Source organism: Plodia interpunctella, chromosome 2, assembly GCF_027563975.2.
Source record: "Plodia interpunctella isolate USDA-ARS_2022_Savannah chromosome 2, ilPloInte3.2, whole genome shotgun sequence".
Classification (NCBI taxonomy): domain Eukaryota; kingdom Metazoa; phylum Arthropoda; class Insecta; order Lepidoptera; family Pyralidae; genus Plodia; species Plodia interpunctella.
In genome coordinates, this window is record NC_071295.1 from 9,956,250 (window position 1) to 9,978,039 (window position 21,790).

The 21,790-nt window shown below is 36.1% G+C and overlaps 1 protein-coding gene across 2 annotated transcripts in view; it reads left to right on the forward strand.

Moving 5' to 3' along the window:
* The first annotated feature begins 1,416 nt into the window (after positions 1-1,416).
* Positions 1,417-21,790, forward strand: part of bun (bunched) — a 117,518-nt gene continuing 97,144 nt past the window's right edge. For both annotated transcript variants that reach the window (XM_053758686.1, XM_053758693.1), the window contains exon 1: positions 1,417-4,342. In XM_053758686.1, the coding sequence (XP_053614661.1) occupies positions 1,653-4,342 (2,690 nt within the window). In that variant the 5' untranslated portion in view covers positions 1,417-1,652. The remainder of the gene's footprint in view (positions 4,343-21,790) is intronic.

Sequence of the window (21,790 nt, forward strand, 5' to 3'; positions counted from 1 at the left end):
TGGTGGGGATGCTGGCTAAATCGACTGGCGATTCCAAGACCTTGCAGCTAATAGCTGGGGTCGGGCGGTCGGGTGCTGCTGGATATACTCTAGCCAAAGTGGTCCTCGGGAATCGCTGTGAATCTCCTCTCATCTGTGCAGTAAGTATGTATCCTCTATTCGCTCTATTCAGTTCTGTATCAAAAAGGTAATTTACAGGATTGTATTCTTGAAAAATAATATAATTTTTTAAGATATCAATATTGTACTTACTTTTTGATTTACTTAAACTGCGACCTTCATCTAGGATTACATGCTATTATAAATTCAAATTTATTGCTAAGTACTTTCACTCAAAAAAAATATCTTAATACTCGTCCTATGTTCGATTTCCATAGAAGGCAAAAACTATTTTTACCTCATTTCCATTTCCTGCAGCCATAGTTCAATGTTACATTCAAACGAGCGTACTACATTGCGTAGTTTGTATTATGAAGTTTTTATTACCGCCAAGAAAAATGTGTATCAAGGTAGAGTTTTATATTAGTAGCAGAAAGTTTTTGAGAGGAACTTCTTCAACCTCAAATAAATTCAACTTTTGCCAAGATAGGAACTAATTATTAGCGCCATCTATGAATGAGTAGCAGAACTACACAACTACCATATAATTCTGAAAAAAGTAACTTGTTGTTAAGCCATCTGTCGTGGAATAGGCATATATGTTTTATATATTTTTTATTTGATGTTTTTTAATTAACTATATAAATTTTATTAATTCATATTGGAAAAGATTGATACTAAAATCTACTGTCTTTTTTACAAGCTTTCAATTAACTTGCAATGTATGTCCCAATGTCTATCAAGTGGAATCTTTAAACTTACTTTCGAGCAGAAATCTTCACAACCAATTGAGCTGAAATTTTTTGCATAAGTTTAGTTTGAATGACAATGCATTATTCAATATATAGATAATTATTGTAAATAAAGACTTAAATAAGTTACATCATGAAACATTTTCATTTCAAACTTATTTTATTTTATTTTATTTTTATTTAAGACTGTTTTATTTCTAAATTGTAATTAATGTTTAAAATATATAGACATAGGTAATATAACTGGGTTCCATTTCAGCTGATTGTGAAACATAAAAATTCATGTCGAATACAGCGCCCTCAACTAAATAATTTGTTACATCAGCTGGCATGAAAATATTTTTTATTTTATCATCAATGCATTCGTATTCTACAAACACAAACTAATACTTGTAAGTTTTACCAAATATATAAAATTTTATCTGTAATTAAATGTATTTAGTGAATATTTTTCTTTAAATAATATTTTTGTTCCATATAAATCAGTAGCGCCACCTTGCGGGAATAGATCTGCACCATTGTAATGTAGTCTAGAATGTCTGTGGTCTGCAAATTGTCAACCATAATGCATTGCGCATAAATGGCCGCCATGTTGCTGCCGTCTGAAAGATGTTCGCAACTCTGTGTGTTTACTAATGAATTTTAAGAACTTCAGTAGTTAAATTACTGTGTTTGTGAAATTGTGAGTGTACAATGGTTTTATATTTCATGTATTGTTGTGATTGAAAAGTCTGTCAAATGTCTCTGAAGCCAATAAACAGTGAAATTTTCTTTAGATAGTCATTCGATTCGGACGGCATAATGGCTGACAATCTGATTCAAAAGTCACATAAAACTAGTGAGAAAAACAAGTATAACAACGTTGTTCATCGTACGACGAGCGAATCTCTTCGTCTGAATGAGTCGGAGAAGGGAGTGACTCACCCGACGAGCCTTCAAGCCGCGCATAACCCAAGGAAAATATCTTCGTTTCAGATAACCAGTGTGACCGTTGGTTCGCGAGTGAGCACTGATGCTGGAGAGGATTCAGCCGACGATCTAGATGAATCTCACACCGACGACATCTCAAGAGTGACAGATATCGAGAATGAGACACCGAGTTACTCTGAAGACACCTTTTCAAAAGACGATGTGTTTTACAACGCCTCTAGTGCATCATTAGGTTGTGCGCCTGTGATACCAACGAGTTCTCAATACGGGCTCGCGATCGTCGGCCAGGACCCCAACACTAACCAAATAGGAGGAGCAGTGCCAAATAGTAATAATTCTGAAGTGACGGACATGCATGTCAGTGTTACTAATGCCGGAACAGGCATTATCAATCTCATAGGAAATGCGAAACCGCAGGAAGGTATGAAAGAAATACAAGAACATGTTAGGAATGAACGATTTAAAGTTGTGAAAATAGAAAGCACAGAACCATTTCGTAGGGGTCGGTGGATATGTATGGATTACTTGGATCACACAACTACTCAACCAACAGCTCCAAACAATAACTTGGATGTAACAGATACTAACACCCTGCCTGCTCCTGACAGTGGTGTTGTCATAAATGATAGTCTACATGATGAAATGTCTAATGATCTTGCAAATAAAGGGCCTAAGGACATTCAAGGCAATGCTCCAACAGTGCAACAACTGGAACAAACTCTTCAAAAACAATTCCCTATGGCTTCCCCTGGTCAATCGTTAACCCAGCCTATAAATGTAGTACCTCAGCAGATACCTGTAAATCAAACAGTTAATGTACAGTCACCTCCACTAGAGATGCCGCAACAGATGCCAAATCAAACTATGCCACAGCCTCAGCAGGTGGCCCAGCAACACCCACAAAGTATGACTCATATTACTATGCAAAATGCGCCTCAAAATCATCCTCAAGCTCCCCAGCCACAGCAGGTCCAACAAATACCACAGAGCTTTCCACAACATCAACTACAACAAGTTATTGCACAGTCACAAGGCATAGCTATGCAACAGATTCCAATGCACCAGCAAATGCCACAACAGATGCAAACTATTCAAAATCAACAAATGCAACAAATGAATCAACATATGCCTCAGGCGCAAATGCCTAATATTCAACAAATACAACAACAGATTCCCCAAATGCAGGCGTTGACGAACCAGGGTCAAATTACACAAGTGTCGAACCAGCAGTCACAGATGCAACAAATGCAAATGCAACAGATGCAAGGACAACCTAATCCACAACAAATGCATATTCAGCAAGCTCAGATGGCAAACATTGGGCAACATCTCCAAGGACAGCAAGCAATGGGAGCACAGCAAGCCCAACTACAACAAATACAGGCTCTGCAAGGCCAACAGTTACCTAACCACATACAAACATTACAGATGCCAGCACAACTTACAGGAGCTAATCAGCAAATACCACAGATGCAACCACAAATGCATCAAATCCCCACACAGCCTCAGCAACAAGTTGTGCCGGGAATGCACCCACAGATGCCCCAACAAGGCATGGGAACTGTCCAGCCTCAGTATAACCAAGCTGTGCCTCAGCAACAGAATGCCCAATCCATGATCAGTGCTAATATTCCATCATCTCAGCAGCCAATGGTCCAACAGCAGCACAATGTTCCTCAATATCACACACAGCAACAGCAAATGAGTCAGCAAGGGCAAACCTTGCCACAAGAGGTGCTTACGAGTATTGTTACATCACAACAAGGTGCAACTCTGCCTTCTAATCTTCAGCCGATGGCATCTCAGCCCCAGGGCTCGACACTGCCCGCGAATCTCCAAAGCCTGACCCAGCAGCAACCTGTCCATACGATGGCTCAACAACAAGGGAATGTGCCACCAACGAACATGCAAATGATGGCTGCGCCTCCTCAGAATATGCAGATGACTCTAGACGGGAATCAGCCTAGTATGCAGATACCCGCCTCAGATCCAATTTACATGCAACCTACTAACGTTGGTCAGCAAATGCCAGTTGGGCAACATATGGCACAGCAAAATATGTTACCACAGCAAGTGAGCGGTCAGGGCCAAATGGGCGGTGTGCAGTATGTGGCCAACCAGCCTGTGTCATTGGCTCACCAGAACATTCCCATGTCGATGCAGCAGACTATGCCGGTCGGGATGGGCGGCGGAGTCCATGCTAATGTGGTGCAATCCCAGACAAGTATGGGAATTGGATATGGTGGTGTAGTGCCAGTGATGTCTCAGAGCAGTGTTGCTCCAGTCGAAGCGACTGTGTCAGGAACTAACTCTCCAGTGGTTTCTCTGCCTGTTAATTCCACGGCGTATGTGGCTAATACGGCACAATCGGGACATGACAATCAGGGCTTCGGTAGCCCAGTGAGTGCAGTGGTGTCTCACGTGATCAGTAATGCAGTGATGAGCAATGTGAATGTGAGTGCATGTGAAAGTGGTGCTCCGGATGTAGCAGCGGATACAGCAGCAGCTGACACTGGGGATGGGAAGGAGGAGCAACCTGCCCAACCACCTGAGGATGAAAGGTGAGCCACTTTTGCTTACTGTGAAAACTTACATGTTATAAAATAATTCTTGTACAGTCAACTGCATGTTAATTTATACCACATGAATCTCTATGGAATGATCGCATTGCAATTTCTAAATACCTATTGCATTGCAATTTCTGAAATGTTATCTTCTTGACGTCACAAAGTACATTGAACTTTGATATATGATAAACTGTAAAGTATTTAATAAGGGATTCCAATATAATTTCAATAGAATATAAGGTGACATTTATGTTATTTAATTTTAATGATGTTTGCCTTGATGTTATTTTAAGCCAAAGACAAATATAATTTGTTTTAAAATAGCTATTCTGTTTCCTGTGAATTGTATTATATAATTCATGGTGTGTGTTATAATAACAATATCTTGAATACAAAATTATGACAATATTTTTTTTCTGTATGTACTGTACAGGTACATAACTTTTAAAATGTTTAATATGTTCAAACTGTCTGTGTTTTTTTTATAGAATGTTCAGATGAAATAAGATCAGACAAATACCTATTGCATTTAATGGATTGGAGGACAGTTATTTTAACAAGTTCATTAAACTGGAAGATGGCTATGAAACATACAATTCAATAATCTTTTAATTAAATTAATTGTCCATTTAGGCATCAAAACTTAACTTTTTAAAAATACACCAATTTGAAAAAAATGCTTACGTATCATTTGTAGTACTAATGATACATATATATGCATTTTTTCAAATTGGTGACACAATTTATTATTGGGACTGTATGAGTAAATAAAAGGGTACTTTCTACAAAAACTACAAATTCTTAAACACATTTCGGTGCACCCAAGAACATGTGACGCCGTCATTTGTTGTGCGTCATTTTTTTACGTTCATCTAGAGTGTACGAATCAATTTAGTTATATGTATGTATATAAGTCAACTACTTCAAGTAAAGATAAAGTTCTGATTCAGTAGTTAGACTAATGTTTGTTTATCTTTCTTTCATCCTGCAGGCATAAACTATTTATATTTTAGTAGTGGCCCGTCCTGTTCACTCGGGTAAAAACATATTTAATAAATTATATCTAAACTAGGACTTGGTTTATATGTAAGGATAAGGATATTATAATAAAAAATGACTAAAGCGCACACGATAGGCTAGTCTCCAATGTCGAAATTAAATCTTAACAAATGTCCTCAGCGATCCTGAATCTATTTGCGAAAATAACTCATCCGTAGACAATGGTGTGGTCGTTTTCTTCGCATTCGGTCCGCACTAGCCGTCGGGCATCCCTTTGAAGCTGTTTATTTGCGCCTCCTCCTGCGACATAAATAGGTGGTTGACACGTACGTTGCATGGTGCGCGCCGGTATGCCGGCTGGTGACTCACACGCAGCCAGCGCGATCCTGCGTTCCTTTGCGTCTGGTTTGCGCGTTTTTTGACATGGATACTAGCGCCCTCTGTTACTTATTAAATGCAAAAATACCATTGCGGGCTATTTGATTTGGTAGGTGCTATTTGTCTGCAGTTTGGATGGACGTTTATCATTTGTAGCTACATTAGTTTTATTAAAATTTATCTTACATACCTAAATCTTAGATCCTTAATGTGTATTCCAATACATGACTAATTAAATTATGGCTAATTTTAGTCTATCCAGTAGATTTATGTGCAAGTTTTATGTAATTGAGTTTCTAAAAAATGTTTACTTCTTCATACTTTTGTATTTAGTGTGGTATGTTACACGACAAGTGTTATCTATTAATTTACATAATATGATGCATTACTTGGTATCGTATTGTCCGAATAGTTTGTCTTCAGATACCGTTTATAACTTCATCCTTGTGCTGGTTTTAGAAGATAAAATCTGAAATTTCTCTGTCTTTTGACAGTTTATCAAATTATTTCTTGTTATTATAAGTTTTATGTACATTATCCACGTTTATTGTACAATATCCAGACAGATAAACGTCAGACTGACCTCCAACTAACATTCATATGATAGTACCTTACCTGAGATGGTACCTTATTGAGGGCAGTCTTTTACGACGTATTATGCGTACTTATAATTAACATAGGAAGTGAAAAGTCTTAAGCTACTTCCCTCCGTTTACCCGTGGAATAATTGTTGTCAGGTTTATCAGCTAGCAACTTTAATCTTTTTTTTTTCTTAATTAGGAATTGGCCATGTCGCTAAATACCAATAAACACTTCCTCATCTAACCATGACAAGCCGCAAAGAAACTGGCGCCAGTTACAACGTCACCGGCGACGTTGGTAATCGAGTCACCGGACGAAGGCCACGAAACCTGACCCCTACACTCGTTTCTGATCAACTGACATGCATCATTAACTTGTTCAAATGCATGAAAATCCCTTCTTTGTACCACCACATGTACCTACATGCCATAATATCGGTCAAGTGCGAGTTGAATTGAGGGAATTTTTATTTTATTATCTAATTAGCTTTCGCCCATGGTTAAAGAGCCTTCTCCGTACTTCCATCCAACTAGATGTTTGCAAAATTTCAAGAAGATTGGTTGGGTAGATAAAGCGTGAAGAGGTAACAAACATATATAGTATTTTAGTATTTGTAATATTAGTTAGGATAGGATTGGGAAAAAATAAATTATAAGTTACTTGTCCTTCTTTGGGTCACAGATTTACATAAACGAACTTAATTTCAACTTATTGAGTTGAAATTAAGTTCAACTTATTGAGTTGAAATTAAGTTCGTTTATGTAAATCTGGGAGGGTAGATGACAAGGTCGGAAAATTGTAAAAAATACACTATTGGTTCAAGATTCGGAGTAAACTAGGTATGAAGGTAGGACTGACAGACCGACAGACGCACGAGTGATTTCATAAGAGTTCCTTTACAGTGACGGAATCCTAAACCCTCGATTTTGTTCGTGTGGACTCTATGAATCGGCGTTTATAAGAACCACGTCTACATTATTATTTTTTTAGAAATTGTATTAAATAAGCAGATACATTTTTTCTTGTTTTATTGTTAAAAATAATATAAATATCAATGTATATGCATGGATTTCTATGAGCAGTTTTAAAGAGATAGGTACCTACTTAGCTTACTATAAAAGCTTATATTAAGAAATTAATAATGCAAATTTTTATGAACTTGTTCCATTCCAACATTCAGTTTTATTGCCAATCAAAGCTATGAGTCACCCCTGATTTGGCGAACTGGTATACACAAACAAGTGTATGTCTGGATCGTCAAGTCTTAGATCAATCGACTAATCCAAATAACCCAGATGGGTAGATACCTAATAGTTATGTTTTTAATTTGCTTACGATTCTCGAGAAAAATCTTTTAGTTATTGTTTAGACTCCCAATCATATTTTGGCTTTTATTGTCAACAGTTGTAATATTAAGTCAACAGTGATGTGGTTATTGCTTCAACCTAAATTCACTTATGTAACCTACGTACATAAAGGTCTATGTAGTGACTTGGCATGCGAATGCGAATTTGTTAACTATGTAGTTAACATACATTATACACATCATATCTACCTCCTTCCAAAGATATATAATTGAATAAATGAAGTAGAACGCGTCTGCATAGCTCCTTAATTCGCGTTGAGTATTTATTGGCGCTAACGACAGGTCTCATTATGCGATAAAATACGTATATTTCATGTAAATTTAATATCGGGTTTTTTTTTGCTGGTAAAATCCATAATTATCAATAACTTAGAAACGTACGTGCCAGATGCTAATTCGCGGTCGAGTTTACTTCCAATTGGGTTAAACTTTTGCCTTTTTTAAAATTTAGATTAGACTTTAGTTAAGTTTTCTGACTTCATAATGTTTACGTGTTCTTGTCAAAATTGTTACATTTAGCAAAAAAAAATGATATCTTAATTATTGTGTATTTTGATTTCAAAAGCTCGTCAAGAGAGTCAGGAAAAATGTTTTTTTTATTAATGAACAGGCATGAATAATTGTTCAGGAGAAATCAACTGTGTCCCATACTGGATACTGGCCATCTATATCTGTATCCCAGATTACCATTGACAATCCGAGTGAAGATTACGCGTATTTTCTACATGATGCATTTAGCTGGCGTGCTTGCATCGGTGAAAGTAGATGCACAAAATGCCTTGCCGCTCATTCTCCCAGCGGAATTTTGTCGAAACGTCTCTGCTCTACAATACACTTATCTTTTTTATTATGTAGACTTACAAGAAATCAAGGCAATTTTAAGTATAAATACTATTATATAAATTATTGTAATAAATTGTTTTACTTATTTTTAGATACATAGATATAGATAAAATAAGAATAACTTCGTGTAATTGCTTCGAATGTTGTATAAAAAGTTATCATATGCTTGCGCTTGCTTGGGGTTAGTTAGAAAAATGTGTATTGTATTTTTTTTTTCCTTTAATAGCCTCTTGCTTGATCTCTTAGGTACGCGTAAATATGAGATCAAGCAAGCGGTATTTCTTGTTACTTAGAATTGAATTGTTTGCCATAACTTGAGCTAAGAAAATAGACAAATCGACCGCTTAGTCATATATCCAATCAACCCATGAAAAAGTTTGCCATTGTTAAATTTTTTTATTGCAGCAACTAGCAAGCCATTTTTTATGTGGGTGCGCTTTTGCGTCATGTCTCACATCAGCGGTGGGCGTTAATCATTTTCATGAATTGATACGTACGCCAGTGCACTTACACGTAAAGCATTCCGATAACGCGTCATAAAGTCACTGTAACGACAGTAGCCGTGAAATTTTCCATTAATTTGCGCTCTTGTTTATGTCCGCTTAGTTTGGGGTTACCATACATCAGGTTTTGTCCTGACAAATCGTGACCTCTACTACTAATGTTTATTAGTTGCTGCGAAATTGAAAGGAAAACTCAGGTCCTGTCTATTGTTCTGTTTGTCTATCATTGTATTGCAACCAGAGATGGTTTATGCCCGGAAAACATTTGTGCCCGGGCCTAAACTACTAAACTCTGATCACAGCAGTTTACTTTCTTCTGACAAAATAAGAAACATTTTGTTAATCTTAATGTCTAATTAGCATGTTACGAATTTTATTATTTACCTTTTGTACTCTACCTTTAGAATCGTGCCTTTTAGTCAGGAATTTGCAATTTAACAATGTGGCAACACTAGTTTGGCGGCGCCTAAAATGTTGCTAATTTGCTCACTTGTTAAGTGTTGTGTTATTCTGGTTGTTATTACTTTGGTTTTTATCAGATTCACGTGTCAAAAGCCTTATTCATCATAGAACAAAAACATGTTTCATTATGTACCTATCGAAGCATTAAATAAGCTAAAAAAAAGTAAATACACATTTAACTATTAGTATTCGCAAAGTATTTAGCGGTCCAAGCAACATCAAATTACTAAAATTTGTTTCAAACAGTGATTTTTAAATTAATTATTGTTGTAAAATATTTTAACGCAATTTAAAGCTTGGCAATGTTTTCCGCAGTTAAAATTAGAATTGTGTAGTGTTTGCACAAGCGAAAAACTTGTGACAGCGCTATATGATTTATTAGGGACAAAAAAGAGACGGAATAGTAGGATTTTTAAAATTGTGATAATGTCGTGTTTGTTGTCAAACAAACAGCTGTAGGTTGACGGAGCATGACAGTGCGGCGCCTTGCAAGGACGAGGGCCAAAAAACGCGCCATGTCACACGGGCGTCTGACAAGATCTTTTCATCTTGCGCATAGACAAAAAAAAATTTTTGTTACATCCGTAGACTAATAAGTCGCGTTTATTGATCATTTACCAGACAACTCTTGATACGACGCAATATCACATACTAACCTTGGTACAATATTTTCGGACAAGAGATCTATGTATGATAGATTAAGGTTTACTATCCTTTGATAAATAAGTAAATGCGTCGTAATACTTTGGGTAATTTAATAAAATGCTGATATAAAATCAAGATAATCATTCAATTGATTCCGCAGGAAGAAATCCTTTGAACCGTGACTTTCATCTAGGTTTTATTGATCCGGTAAGTTCTAGGTTACTCCCTGATAGTAGTACTTAGTGATGTTGTCATAAATATTAAAGTACTTATTGCAATTGCGCGCAGTAGACTGACGTCAAAGGCGATATATGCAAAACCAAAAATCCGTCTCCAATCTACTTGTCAATAATAAATTAAGTACATTGACCTAAATCTCGGCAGTACTCGTTATCTATCAGAAATTATTTGAAAAAGGTGTACCTTTTTAGTTTAGTGCACTAACAAAGGCTTTATCTGCATTGATAAAAATAAGATTGTATTATGATATGCGCAAGGCCTTATGTATCGGTTAAAAACTAATTGCGCTATCAAAGGTCTCGACACAAAGAAGTAAATTTAACAACCTTATCTTTGGTGACGTCCTAATTATAAACAGTCCAAACTGGCTTTTGTGAAGCAAAACAAATGCAGATTTGTTGTTACGTGCAATGCAAGTACATAATAGTCGTGCGTGTCATGAGGCCAAATAGAATATCCCGATTTTCCTAGACCATTTTACGTCTATTAGTGCGTATTCTTAGAGTCTTACAAATAAATTATCTCATTTAGTACGTGGCGAAATAATTGTTTTATTGCAATCGGTAGATTAGTAAAGTAGAATCGAAATATTTATTTGTAAAAAATCCTAGACGCCTGGTCAAATGACGCGATCTCTAACACAGTTTAATTGCGTACAATTCTCACAGACACGTGCGAACATTTACATAAAACTTATCACTGTAGTGTTATACGCCAATAAGCTGATATCTCGAAATAACTATGGCTGTAAAACTAACTAAACGAATTCAGCACTTAAAGATAATTAGTTATTAAGTATAATTGCAAAATGGTTAGCATTTATGATTTCTATTTTCTGCCTCTATAAAGCCTATTATGTTGTAAATAAACTTTGTCCTACATTCTTGTTCTGGTAAGTCGGTTAGGGATTAAAGAAAGTGTTATGCATTTCCTTCCTTCGACTCGACCGAGCAAAGATAAATTTGCACGCGTACGACAGTCAAAAAATATTTTGCACAAGGGGCCTATTTATATCTCGCTTGTGTTAAAAATAGTACCGCAACGTGTGAACCCTGGCGGTCTTATCATACCCTGCGCGGGTTGCTTGCCACAGAACAATAACGGTGCAGAAGAATAGCTTGCACGTATTTCTTCCATTCGAATTATTAATACCAATACATACGATATATAGTGAGAGTATCAATTCTGTAATCACATTATTTTGCAGTTGAGGTTCAATAATCCGATAATAGCGTGGAACTGAAAGGACCATTTGTACCGCAGAGCATTGCGAATGCGTACTGACCTCTGCACCCGCACAATACTTCTAATAATACTCCTTTATCGTTCTTTGTTTCCATACGTCAAGTTTACGTACTTGACAGTGAAAACGTCCTCAATCTCATGCACGAATTCGTCGTTTAAATAGACTAGTTATCACTATCATCTACAGAGTATAGATTAAAATTGCTCAACATTTATTTTTCAGGGTCCGAGAAAAATTTAAATAAGTAATATTTCGCGGCAATGTTGCTTTAGCATGACGTCACAACATGGCTGAGTGAATGTCAAAAAGCGAACATCTAACATTTATTTCGAATCTCTCGTTAAATATAAACCTGTTTCAGAGACAAAAGAGTTTCCTGAAGAGAAGTTAATCACTGCTGATTGACTTTTTTAGATATCCTGTGTAACAATAACTAGATTTTTATAAAATGGATTCAGTGAACCACAATGATTATGTGTGAGTTATTTGCACTTTCTTTTTACACAAATTACATAACATTTTTATCTGACGTCTACAGCAGCACTATTACTATTAATGATGTAACTCCAACATTCTTTAGATTATACGTTCTATTGTTATCTTTTAAGCTAATGCAATTAAGTTCAAAACATTAATGCGTTAAAACAAACATTTTAGTTTGTTTTTACGCATTAATGTTTAGAACTTAGAGCTTATGTGAAATTATTGAATATTGATGTGCAATTTAAAAGCTATGCGCAGTTCCACCTCGGCCGTCGCGTAGCTCAATTTAAACGAAGGGATATAATATATAAAACGGCAAGGCGTACCTAATAAATTCGTAAACGATGATGTTAATAAGACAGATCGAGAATTGTATCGTTGTAAAGTGCAAGTTGTAAGCGAACCGCGACTTTGGACAGTATCATAGTGTTTTATAGCGCATTGGGACGCGTAGGAGGTAGATAAGGCTGGCCGAGCGTGCAGCCAACTACTTCGATATCGATGGAAATACTGCGTTTGATAAAAGCCCCTCGGTTTATTGACCTACATAGATGTTTGAGATTTATAATCCTGTTTCTGCGGTGCCTTTATTCGTCGTTATATATTTGTATCTAGCATGGTCATTAGTACTAATTATGTGACGCATCGACTCGAAGTAGATCTTGGCTTCCGACACTAAATGAGGCCGGTCTTGTGAACTTCAGCTCTACAGCAGTACCTAGGTCGCCCGACTAGACGTCGGCTACTTAGTTGATCCACGTAGGCAAGGAAAGATAGAGGATCTTTCCTCAGTCGCTCCACATTCTGAACCAGCTGAGTCTAGCTGCAAATGACCTCATTTATGATATTTGTTACAGACACTAGATCTTCGATTTTCAATTTCTTTCTTGCCCCACTCTATGCTTTTGTCGGTCCCGGGATTTGCGGAGGATATTCCACTCGCGTGTAGCAGTTTATTTTCTTCATTGTGGTATTGATTAATACTCTCTGTACCACCATTCTTTCATCAACAATATAATATCCATGATAAATATGCTATTGTGTAAGGGTGACGTAGAAGCCATAGAAATTACGTTGCAATATGACGCATGGTGCAGCCGCGTCCGCTACGCCACCCAATTGCAAATTGTAATTCAGCCGACGCCAGAACGAATCTGTGGCCGCTGGCGCTTGCCGGAAACATGCCTTGGAATGGCACATTGCCAGTCATAATAATTGTAAGATACATTCATTTACACTGACAGTATGACAACCTACACCGTTTAACTTAGAACAGGTCCTGTAAAACATTTTATTCAATAGACCCAAATACGCATTGTTTAGCTTTACCGCTAATACAGCCGCAGACCTAGCTATATACTTTACTAATAAAATAACACTAATACATTATCTCCGTAGTTAACTGAAATTGTCCATGTGCATAACTTTTGAGAAGATCAATTACATGTGCCGGTACTACCGGCACATGTAATTGATCGATTAATGACTTACACATGTAAGTGACCATTCGAAAATTTGTACGTTGTACACACCACTAGAATACAATTTAAACTGTCACGCACGTCTAGAAAATACTACATGGGTCCAAACAGCTTTCAACGGTTTCATTAACGGACTAATGGACGTGGGAAACTAGGAACATCTACTGAACTTTAACATTTTGCAGTTGCATTTGTGATGCAAACTGTGTATTACTTGTTTCTACGATGTGCTCAATGAAAATCCCAAAACCATCTTATAATAAGACCGTTTTATTTCTGCATGTATAACTGGACTCTGCATTTGTATAGGAGTATAGGTTCTTGAGAGCTTGTATGACCTGATGAGGAGATGAGTTTTGATTTGCTTTCCCGACGATGAGTCAAGTTCATTGGCATCGATTAGAACACTCAGACCGGTCAAGCTTTAAAGTGACTGTATTCTTCGCGGTAAATAGAAAGTAGTTGGCTATTGATATCTAATTTAGCGGGTGAATGCTGACTTTCAGCAAATAATTGGAATCGCAAAAAATGAAATCTGATGATGAACGGAAGTAATCCTGTTTGCATTTATTTCTTGCGTCACTCATACATTTCAAACTCTAAAAATAGTCTAAAACACAGACTTATGCCAAGTTATATTCTCAGTTGGTTTAATAAGTTCAGAGTAGTTGTTTCAAGCGTCCAATCCTCCCATCATTTGTGTACCAATACTACCGTCTATAGAATGTGCATAGTAGGAATCGGGACAATCTCGTGATTTTATCAACCATCTGCATAATGCGGTCCGAATTTTCCCACGGATAATAAAATGCAACAGCTTTATCAATGAGATATCATTTAGTGATGTACTTGGACATCAAATGTACGGCGCGCCTCGTTACGATCAGATAGACATGAACTGATCTTATTTGCAATCAATGAGCATTAACATAAACTGTGTCGCCGTGGGATGCTGCATCGGATTCGAGGCCTTATGAATGCAAAATGCCCATTTTATTATAGTCTGACATGGTTGGTTTCCATTTCTGTTCTTCATATTACCCATTATGGGTACTGGTCGTCTATTTTCTACCTCCTTTTAAATAAATATTATTAGAAGAATGTCTATTAATTTTAAACGTTTCCTCCATTTATCATTGCTGTAGAAATTATAATGATTTATCAAAAATTTATAAAAAGTATATCGAATATAACTCAAAATTGACTAATAGTGTAAGCTACCGAAACGACTCATGACGCATGTAATTTCTTTGTTTATAAATAGTACGCAATAGTCTTCATCGATTACTTTAAGGTTCATTCCGTAAACGAACAAGGCAGCAAGGTCATGGTACCGCACCAGGTCGTACCACGCAAATTTTCTTTGCTCTTTATTCTATTTTATTGTCGTAATGTTATTTGAAATCGATATAAAATCGGCGGAGATAATATTTGAGCAGTCTTTTTAGTTCTTTTATAACTTGCACTACATGCGATGCTATTTTTCACATGGAATATTAATAAAAGTACATAAATCGACTAACATGTCATAGTATTGCTGATTGCAGTCGTTTAAACTATAATTAAGTACGTGTTCGTTCACTTTCAATTCAAAGCAATTCTTTAAATATCGTTTCGGACATTTTTATTGGAGCCAAGAATGCGATTTACTGCCTTAGAACGCAGGCGTAGACGTCGATGCGCCCGTAATAAAGTAAAGGTTGCAGATCGTAAAATGTTCACCTGTTGATCTATCGGCTAGTTTTTGTTGGTCGTCATTACTTTATACAGTTTTACAAAAATAGTTTTTGTAATTAAGCACAAGGTAATGAGCAACGAATATTTCTGTGGGACGTTGCAAATGCGCGTTTTTCTAAACGATATTCTAGGTGCGTTGTCTTGACCTATTTATCGCTTCTGTAAATACATGAAAAATTTAGAAAGCGCATCGCTTTTAACCTATTTTACCTAGTTTTAGACTCTAGAAACTAACCTACATAGATTTATCTGCACTTCAAATTAACAAAAAATTTTCAAGGGAGATAAGTCTTACAGTAAACAATAAAAAGTGAGTAAAACATATTGGTGTGGCTTTAAAACAAAAAATTGCAATTTGTTTTAAGCATATTGTTTGGTTATCATGGAGCGTTTACACACCAATACACCTGTTTATCTAAACATATGCACGTGTGTTTAACAAAAACTAATGTTATAAAAGCCCAACAAACAGTAATTAATTACTTTAGTACAAACAATTGACGTTTTGCATTACGAAACTCGGCGGCTCGGCTGGTGGTCTTGACTCGATCATCGTTTATATTATATTGCTGTTTACTTCACTACCGCTTCTAAGTGCATGCAGTCGAACCGGAGCAGAGCATAAAGCTGCAAGTCTACTAGTTATATTAACGAGAATTTCAAAACAAATCCCTACTGCGTACGAGATGAGAACCGGTATAGTGCATGGTCAACCTGGTGCATGTGTTCCATTTTGTTTCTGACTACAATCTTAGCTGAGAATTTAGTAAATCAAATTGTGATTTTGCGAAGATACTCACATCAAATTCTACGCCGTTTTTCAGTACGATCAACTCTGTAAGTGCCATAGACGTAGATAACATTAACATTTGTCTTTAATAAGATAAACATCCCTTAGAAATTAGAATTAGATTAACATCCCTTAGAAATATTTGATTTCTTTAGATCACTGATCACAAGATTTCAGGGTTATACAAAACATAAATCTTATCTTTAAATTACTTGAGATAACGGGATTTTAGCGTTTCTAAGATTGTACTGATAATTGCACAATCTTATGACGTAGCGTATGTTATCTGTTACTTATCCTCTTATACAAGATCAATATCAAAAAGTATATTTGTGAAATCAACTGCATTGTGTTTGTGCAGTGCTAATAATTCTTTTTAGTTTAGGTTTAAATTAAGGAAGGTTATTATATTGATCAAATATTGTAATATGATCAATGATTGTTGTACACAGATTTTTCTATTGATAAATAACTATATATTAGGACAAATCACAGATTGAGCTAGCCCCAAAGTAAGTTCGAGACTTGTGATATGGGATACTAACTCAACGATACTATATTTTATAACATCAGAAGAAGAAGAATCATTAGAATTAGAAAAATATCATTTGCCATCATGACCCGACCGGGGATCGAACCCGGGGCCTCCCAGTTCAGAGGAAAGCACTTTACCACTGCGCCACCGAGGTCGTCGAATTGATGTGTGTATGATACCTACTATAGTAGCAATAAGGAAAAGCTTTTTGACTGAGTGAGCGATGCGAGCGAGGTCTACGAATTAACACCATAACTTTCGAACTTTCGTTGGTCCTATTTTGATAAGATTTAAAAGGTATGTCTATCAATACATTTTTTTTTTTGAAATATTCACAATTTTGTAAAAACCCATCAAAAATTTATTGTATTGCGAGATCTAACTTAGCGGCGAACAACTAGTTATTCTTATTCGTGTCTATTGTACAAATTATATCGCGTTCAGTCTACAAACGCCCTCTACTCTATAAAAAGCCGCGTTGCCAAAATGACAGCCAATAATAAATATTAATTGTTTTACATGATATTAGCTGTCACAGTTACAAACTTGAACGACGTCACCGTCACACATTTTTGCGATTATGCTATTAGTTGACAGATATATCCATCCAGCAGACTCTCTATCTTGTCAATTACTTTGAATGATAAACAAGAAATTTTCGTCTTCACTTCCTCACTCCAAAATATGTAAAATGTAACGTAATATTACTTTTTTGAATAGGATTATATTAAATTGATATTGTTTAATATATTGATTTATTGAAAATTAATTAAGGCAAACATTATTACGTTTCTGTAGTTCTTGACATTATTCACCGATCACCGTGTGCCTATATAATATCATAGTTGCTAGTTTGTAAATATTCTATTCCATACTTTATCTTTGAAAATACTTTGAAACGCAATTTAACTTTGGATTATTGATATGATAAATATATCACTGGCGCCATTGCTGATAATTTACTGGAATTCGAAATGGCGAGATAAAAAATCATAATTGTCGTTTTGTACTACTAGGTATCAAATGTTTATCTTTATCATCATTACGCGAGAGATTAATAGGTGGGCCTCGGGAACATTGCCGGTCAATGACCTCTAGCCAAATCTACGACTTTCTAATGAGATTAGTGTTTGTTACAAGTAAGTACTAGCGCTCGCGCATGATACTCTTAGAATGTAGACGCAGCGCTGCACGTTATCACAGAGAAAATTACTCAAATTCTTTCCAAACATGTTAATCTTTTGTTGGCTGATGTTATCTAAATGCAAGTGGTAATGTCGCTTCGGTTACTAACAGGCGTCCGATCGTATCATCTTGTGTTCTAGATTTGCAAGCCCTATTCACAAAAGAAGTTATTGAGGACCGTTAATGTCACTGCGATTCATTGAATCGTTTTACTGAACGTGTGCAATTATGTTCTTGCAGAGCTAGAGATCGCAAGGGCAGACGGGCTTTCACCGTCTTGTCTCGCGATTCTCCTCGCTTAAATCGAAAATATTTCCTACCACTTTCAGTTAAGGTAGTTTTTCGGTTGCAGCGACATGGCTTCCTAACTTTCTGCGGCTGTCGCGCGGAGGAGTTATTGATTTGGCTCTCAATTTATGCGCCTTTGTACATTATGCTTTATGCTCTTGCGGCAGAGTCTATTTAAGTTCATCTTATCAAATATGGCGTGCAATGGCAAAGAAATGACGTTACAGAATAAAGAGGATTAGCCCAATTTCGCCGTTTGTTTTCGTGTCTCCGGTTGGCGAATAATCCTTTTAATGTATTAAACGGACTCTTGAGGTCGAGGGCTCCAAGTCAATCGAGCTCTGTGTTTTATAAATGAGCTGACTGTTAAAGGAGTGTACGAATAAGTGCACAGATGACATCACTAAGTGATGTATAGCTCATAAATTTCATTTACCAACGGTCGCTGTATAATTTTGAATCGAATGATAATACTATCACTTAATGAAAACGCTTTGCGACTTACAAGAACATTGCGTGATCTTGCTCTACTTTTATCTACTTACCTCAGATATATTTCTATATCAGAAGCTGCAGATTACTTGCGACTGACTATTGATAAATATAATATTCATTATTTTGTTTCAATCCTAGATAGGTTGTATCAGTGATGTGCACGAATTAAGGTATACCTATATGCTATTGCAGTTATAGCAAAGCTTAGACTTTGAATTAAATATACGTTCCAAGACAAAGAGTACATTTTACATTATCGATTTCCGGCAAGTGCATTTATCTACAGATTTTATTCACAGTTTTACAATAAAAACGTATAAAATATACAAATTTCTGTATGTTTGTGTGTTATTCCTGACCATTTCATAAACAAACTTCATCAACAGCTCTTCAAGTGCAAGCACTTCTCATTCATCTTACCAATGAGTTTGTCGTTTCTTTATTCTCAGCTGTATATTTTATTTTACGCCTGTCTCTTTCAGTTGACACGCGTATTTCTTCCGCAGTCTCACTGGATCTCTTCATCTTTACACTTTTCCTTACAGAATAGTTTTTAATAAAACATCATTCGCATCAGTTGGCCAATATCTAACATTATTTAAGGCTCACAACGAACGAGCACAACGATCACAATCACCAGATGGAAGTGGTTGTCTGTGAGAGCTATCAAACATGAGTCAATTTGTTAAAAACACACAAGAAGCATGAGTAGGATTCGAGACTTTTTGTTTCAAAGGCTGGGGTTTTATCTTCTTCGATCATCATGCTACTCATGAATTATTTCACGGTGCCATAGGCATAGCAGCCTGCAATCGGAAGTTCGTCTCAGTTTTGACAAGTTCGTTTCCGGCGCTTCCAATGTCGTATCTGAACGTTGGTATCGAATATTATCGCGACGCTCGAAATAGCCTTTATCTCGTCCATGTGAGGTCAGTGGGCGCTGGCCACTGCGCCAGCGCACGCACTGTTCAATTCACGTACTCGCTTGATGTGCGTGGTGGAATTATGTAATTACATAAGTATCAAATGATCCTTGGTTTTAACTACTAAACTCCCCATAATATTCCAGACATTGATCGGTTATTTCGGATATATATGTCGCAGCCAAATGGTCAAAATACCCGTTCAATCAATCAATCAAAAGAGCTAACTCTGACTGAACAACGCCATTCAATCACATGGCTATACGTCATTTAGCCGACTTGTTGACTGCAACGTTCAACACTACAGCTAGACGACGCTTAGCCCAAACTTTTTGCTCTTTTTCAATTTAAATGTTATACGATAAGGATAAACGATTAGGACATAGTAAATTCATTTAGAAAAGAAATTTTGTTAAAAACAAAACAGAATTCCTACACGAATTTACGCGAAGAAAAAGCCGAACTGCCTACTTAATATGATCTTTTTAAATGTCCGAATAAGTCCGTAAAACTTCATCGTAACACATAAACTTAAAATAACTAAATGCAAAGATATTTATGGTAAAAGTTATGGCGATATATTCAGATACGCAACGAATTTTGATGCGGGTTTTTTTAATAGATTGTGTGAGTGTTGAAGAAGGTTTAGATTTATTTGTATAATTTAATGGTTTTACCCGAGAGAAGCCGGGACGGGCCGCAAGTTTATATATAATCTAATAGTTCTTAGTAAATGTGGGAATCAAGCGTACAATATTTAAAGGAAACGCAGACGTTTTATTATTGTCGTAAACGCGTTCGATCGCGGCTAGGGTTGCTAGTAGTACTGAATAAGGGAAGTTCGACTTCCCTTATTTTTTAAGTACTTCGTTTTTTAATTAGGTAGATATGCATATTGTAAAAGTGACAGAAGTATTATAATAGTAGTAGAGTTCTTTTGTTTTCGTTTTTTTTTTGTGCCAGGTTTATTTGCTAAAGCTCTTTGCTTTAGCCGCCATATTTTTCTCGTTGCCTGATTCAGTAGATGAATACAGTATAATTTCATCTATTTATTCTAAACGTAGTAACCCTATACACCGCAATATTGAATGCGCAGGCGCAGTGGGCGCGGGTTTGCAATAAATGACTGGCCTCTCAGTGCGCCCTTATGATTTAGTACTCGTGTGCCCTACCACTGGCTTGTTTAAGATGTGACATTAAACTGAAATACTGCAGCCCAATGCAATAAGATATATACTGTCTTATCGTTTGGACTACAGACAAATGTGGATGGATATCTGCTCCAAAGTGGCTTGTCTCTTTATGATAATTCATAACAATTATCGTTTTAATAACGAAATACTATCTACTGCATTTAGATTATATATATCTCAGACGTTATTTTAATAGTTCATTCAGCACCTATTTCATCTATTAGCTGAAGTCAAGCTGATGTTAGTCGGATGTGACATAATTGGATTCCGTCTATCTCATTATTTGTTTCATTGATATGTTTTTAGATTATTTATATTTTAAAAGTAACTAGTTAGTAGTTATGTGAAAAAACTGGAGATGCTCCATTCATATCAATTATCAAACTTGATTAAATATTATAAAAAGTAGATGTGATATAGATAGTATTGTCTCCTAATCATGTTAAATTTAGTGCCTAAAAGTAAATTGTAAAATCAAACAAAGCTTATCGTAAAGTTAGCTAACTCGGAATAGTAAAGATTGATGATTGAAGAATGATTGATTGTAAGAAGAATATTTAAAAACGATAGGCGATTTGTTATACTTTCAATGTAACCCGTAATTATTTTTTTAGTCCGAAACTTTCACTTTCCTGATTTTGATGCCGCTCTTTTTGCGAAGTCTATGATTGTAACTTCTTTTATTTTTTATAAGTCTAGCGTAAAAACGAGTACTGAACAGAAATCCTACATTTCATTTAAATTGTAGACTCATCTGAAGCATTTCTAGACATTTCTAAACAAGACTTCATATTCTGACCTTATTGTCTGCATTGTTAGAGGTTATTACGCATCGCCTTGTTATTTCTGGCAGTTTAATGAGCTTGGGCTAATCGTCCGCTGCGTAGTGGAGATAATGTAATCGGAACAACTGTGAAAATATTGATTTTAAGGTACGCCACTTTTATAGTGATTGATAATGATGACATCTCCGATGGCCCTTTTGCGTCGCAAAATGCCGATTTACAATACAGTTTATTTGATCAGTAACACAGTGGGTTGTTCATTGCAAATTCTAAGAAATTAAAG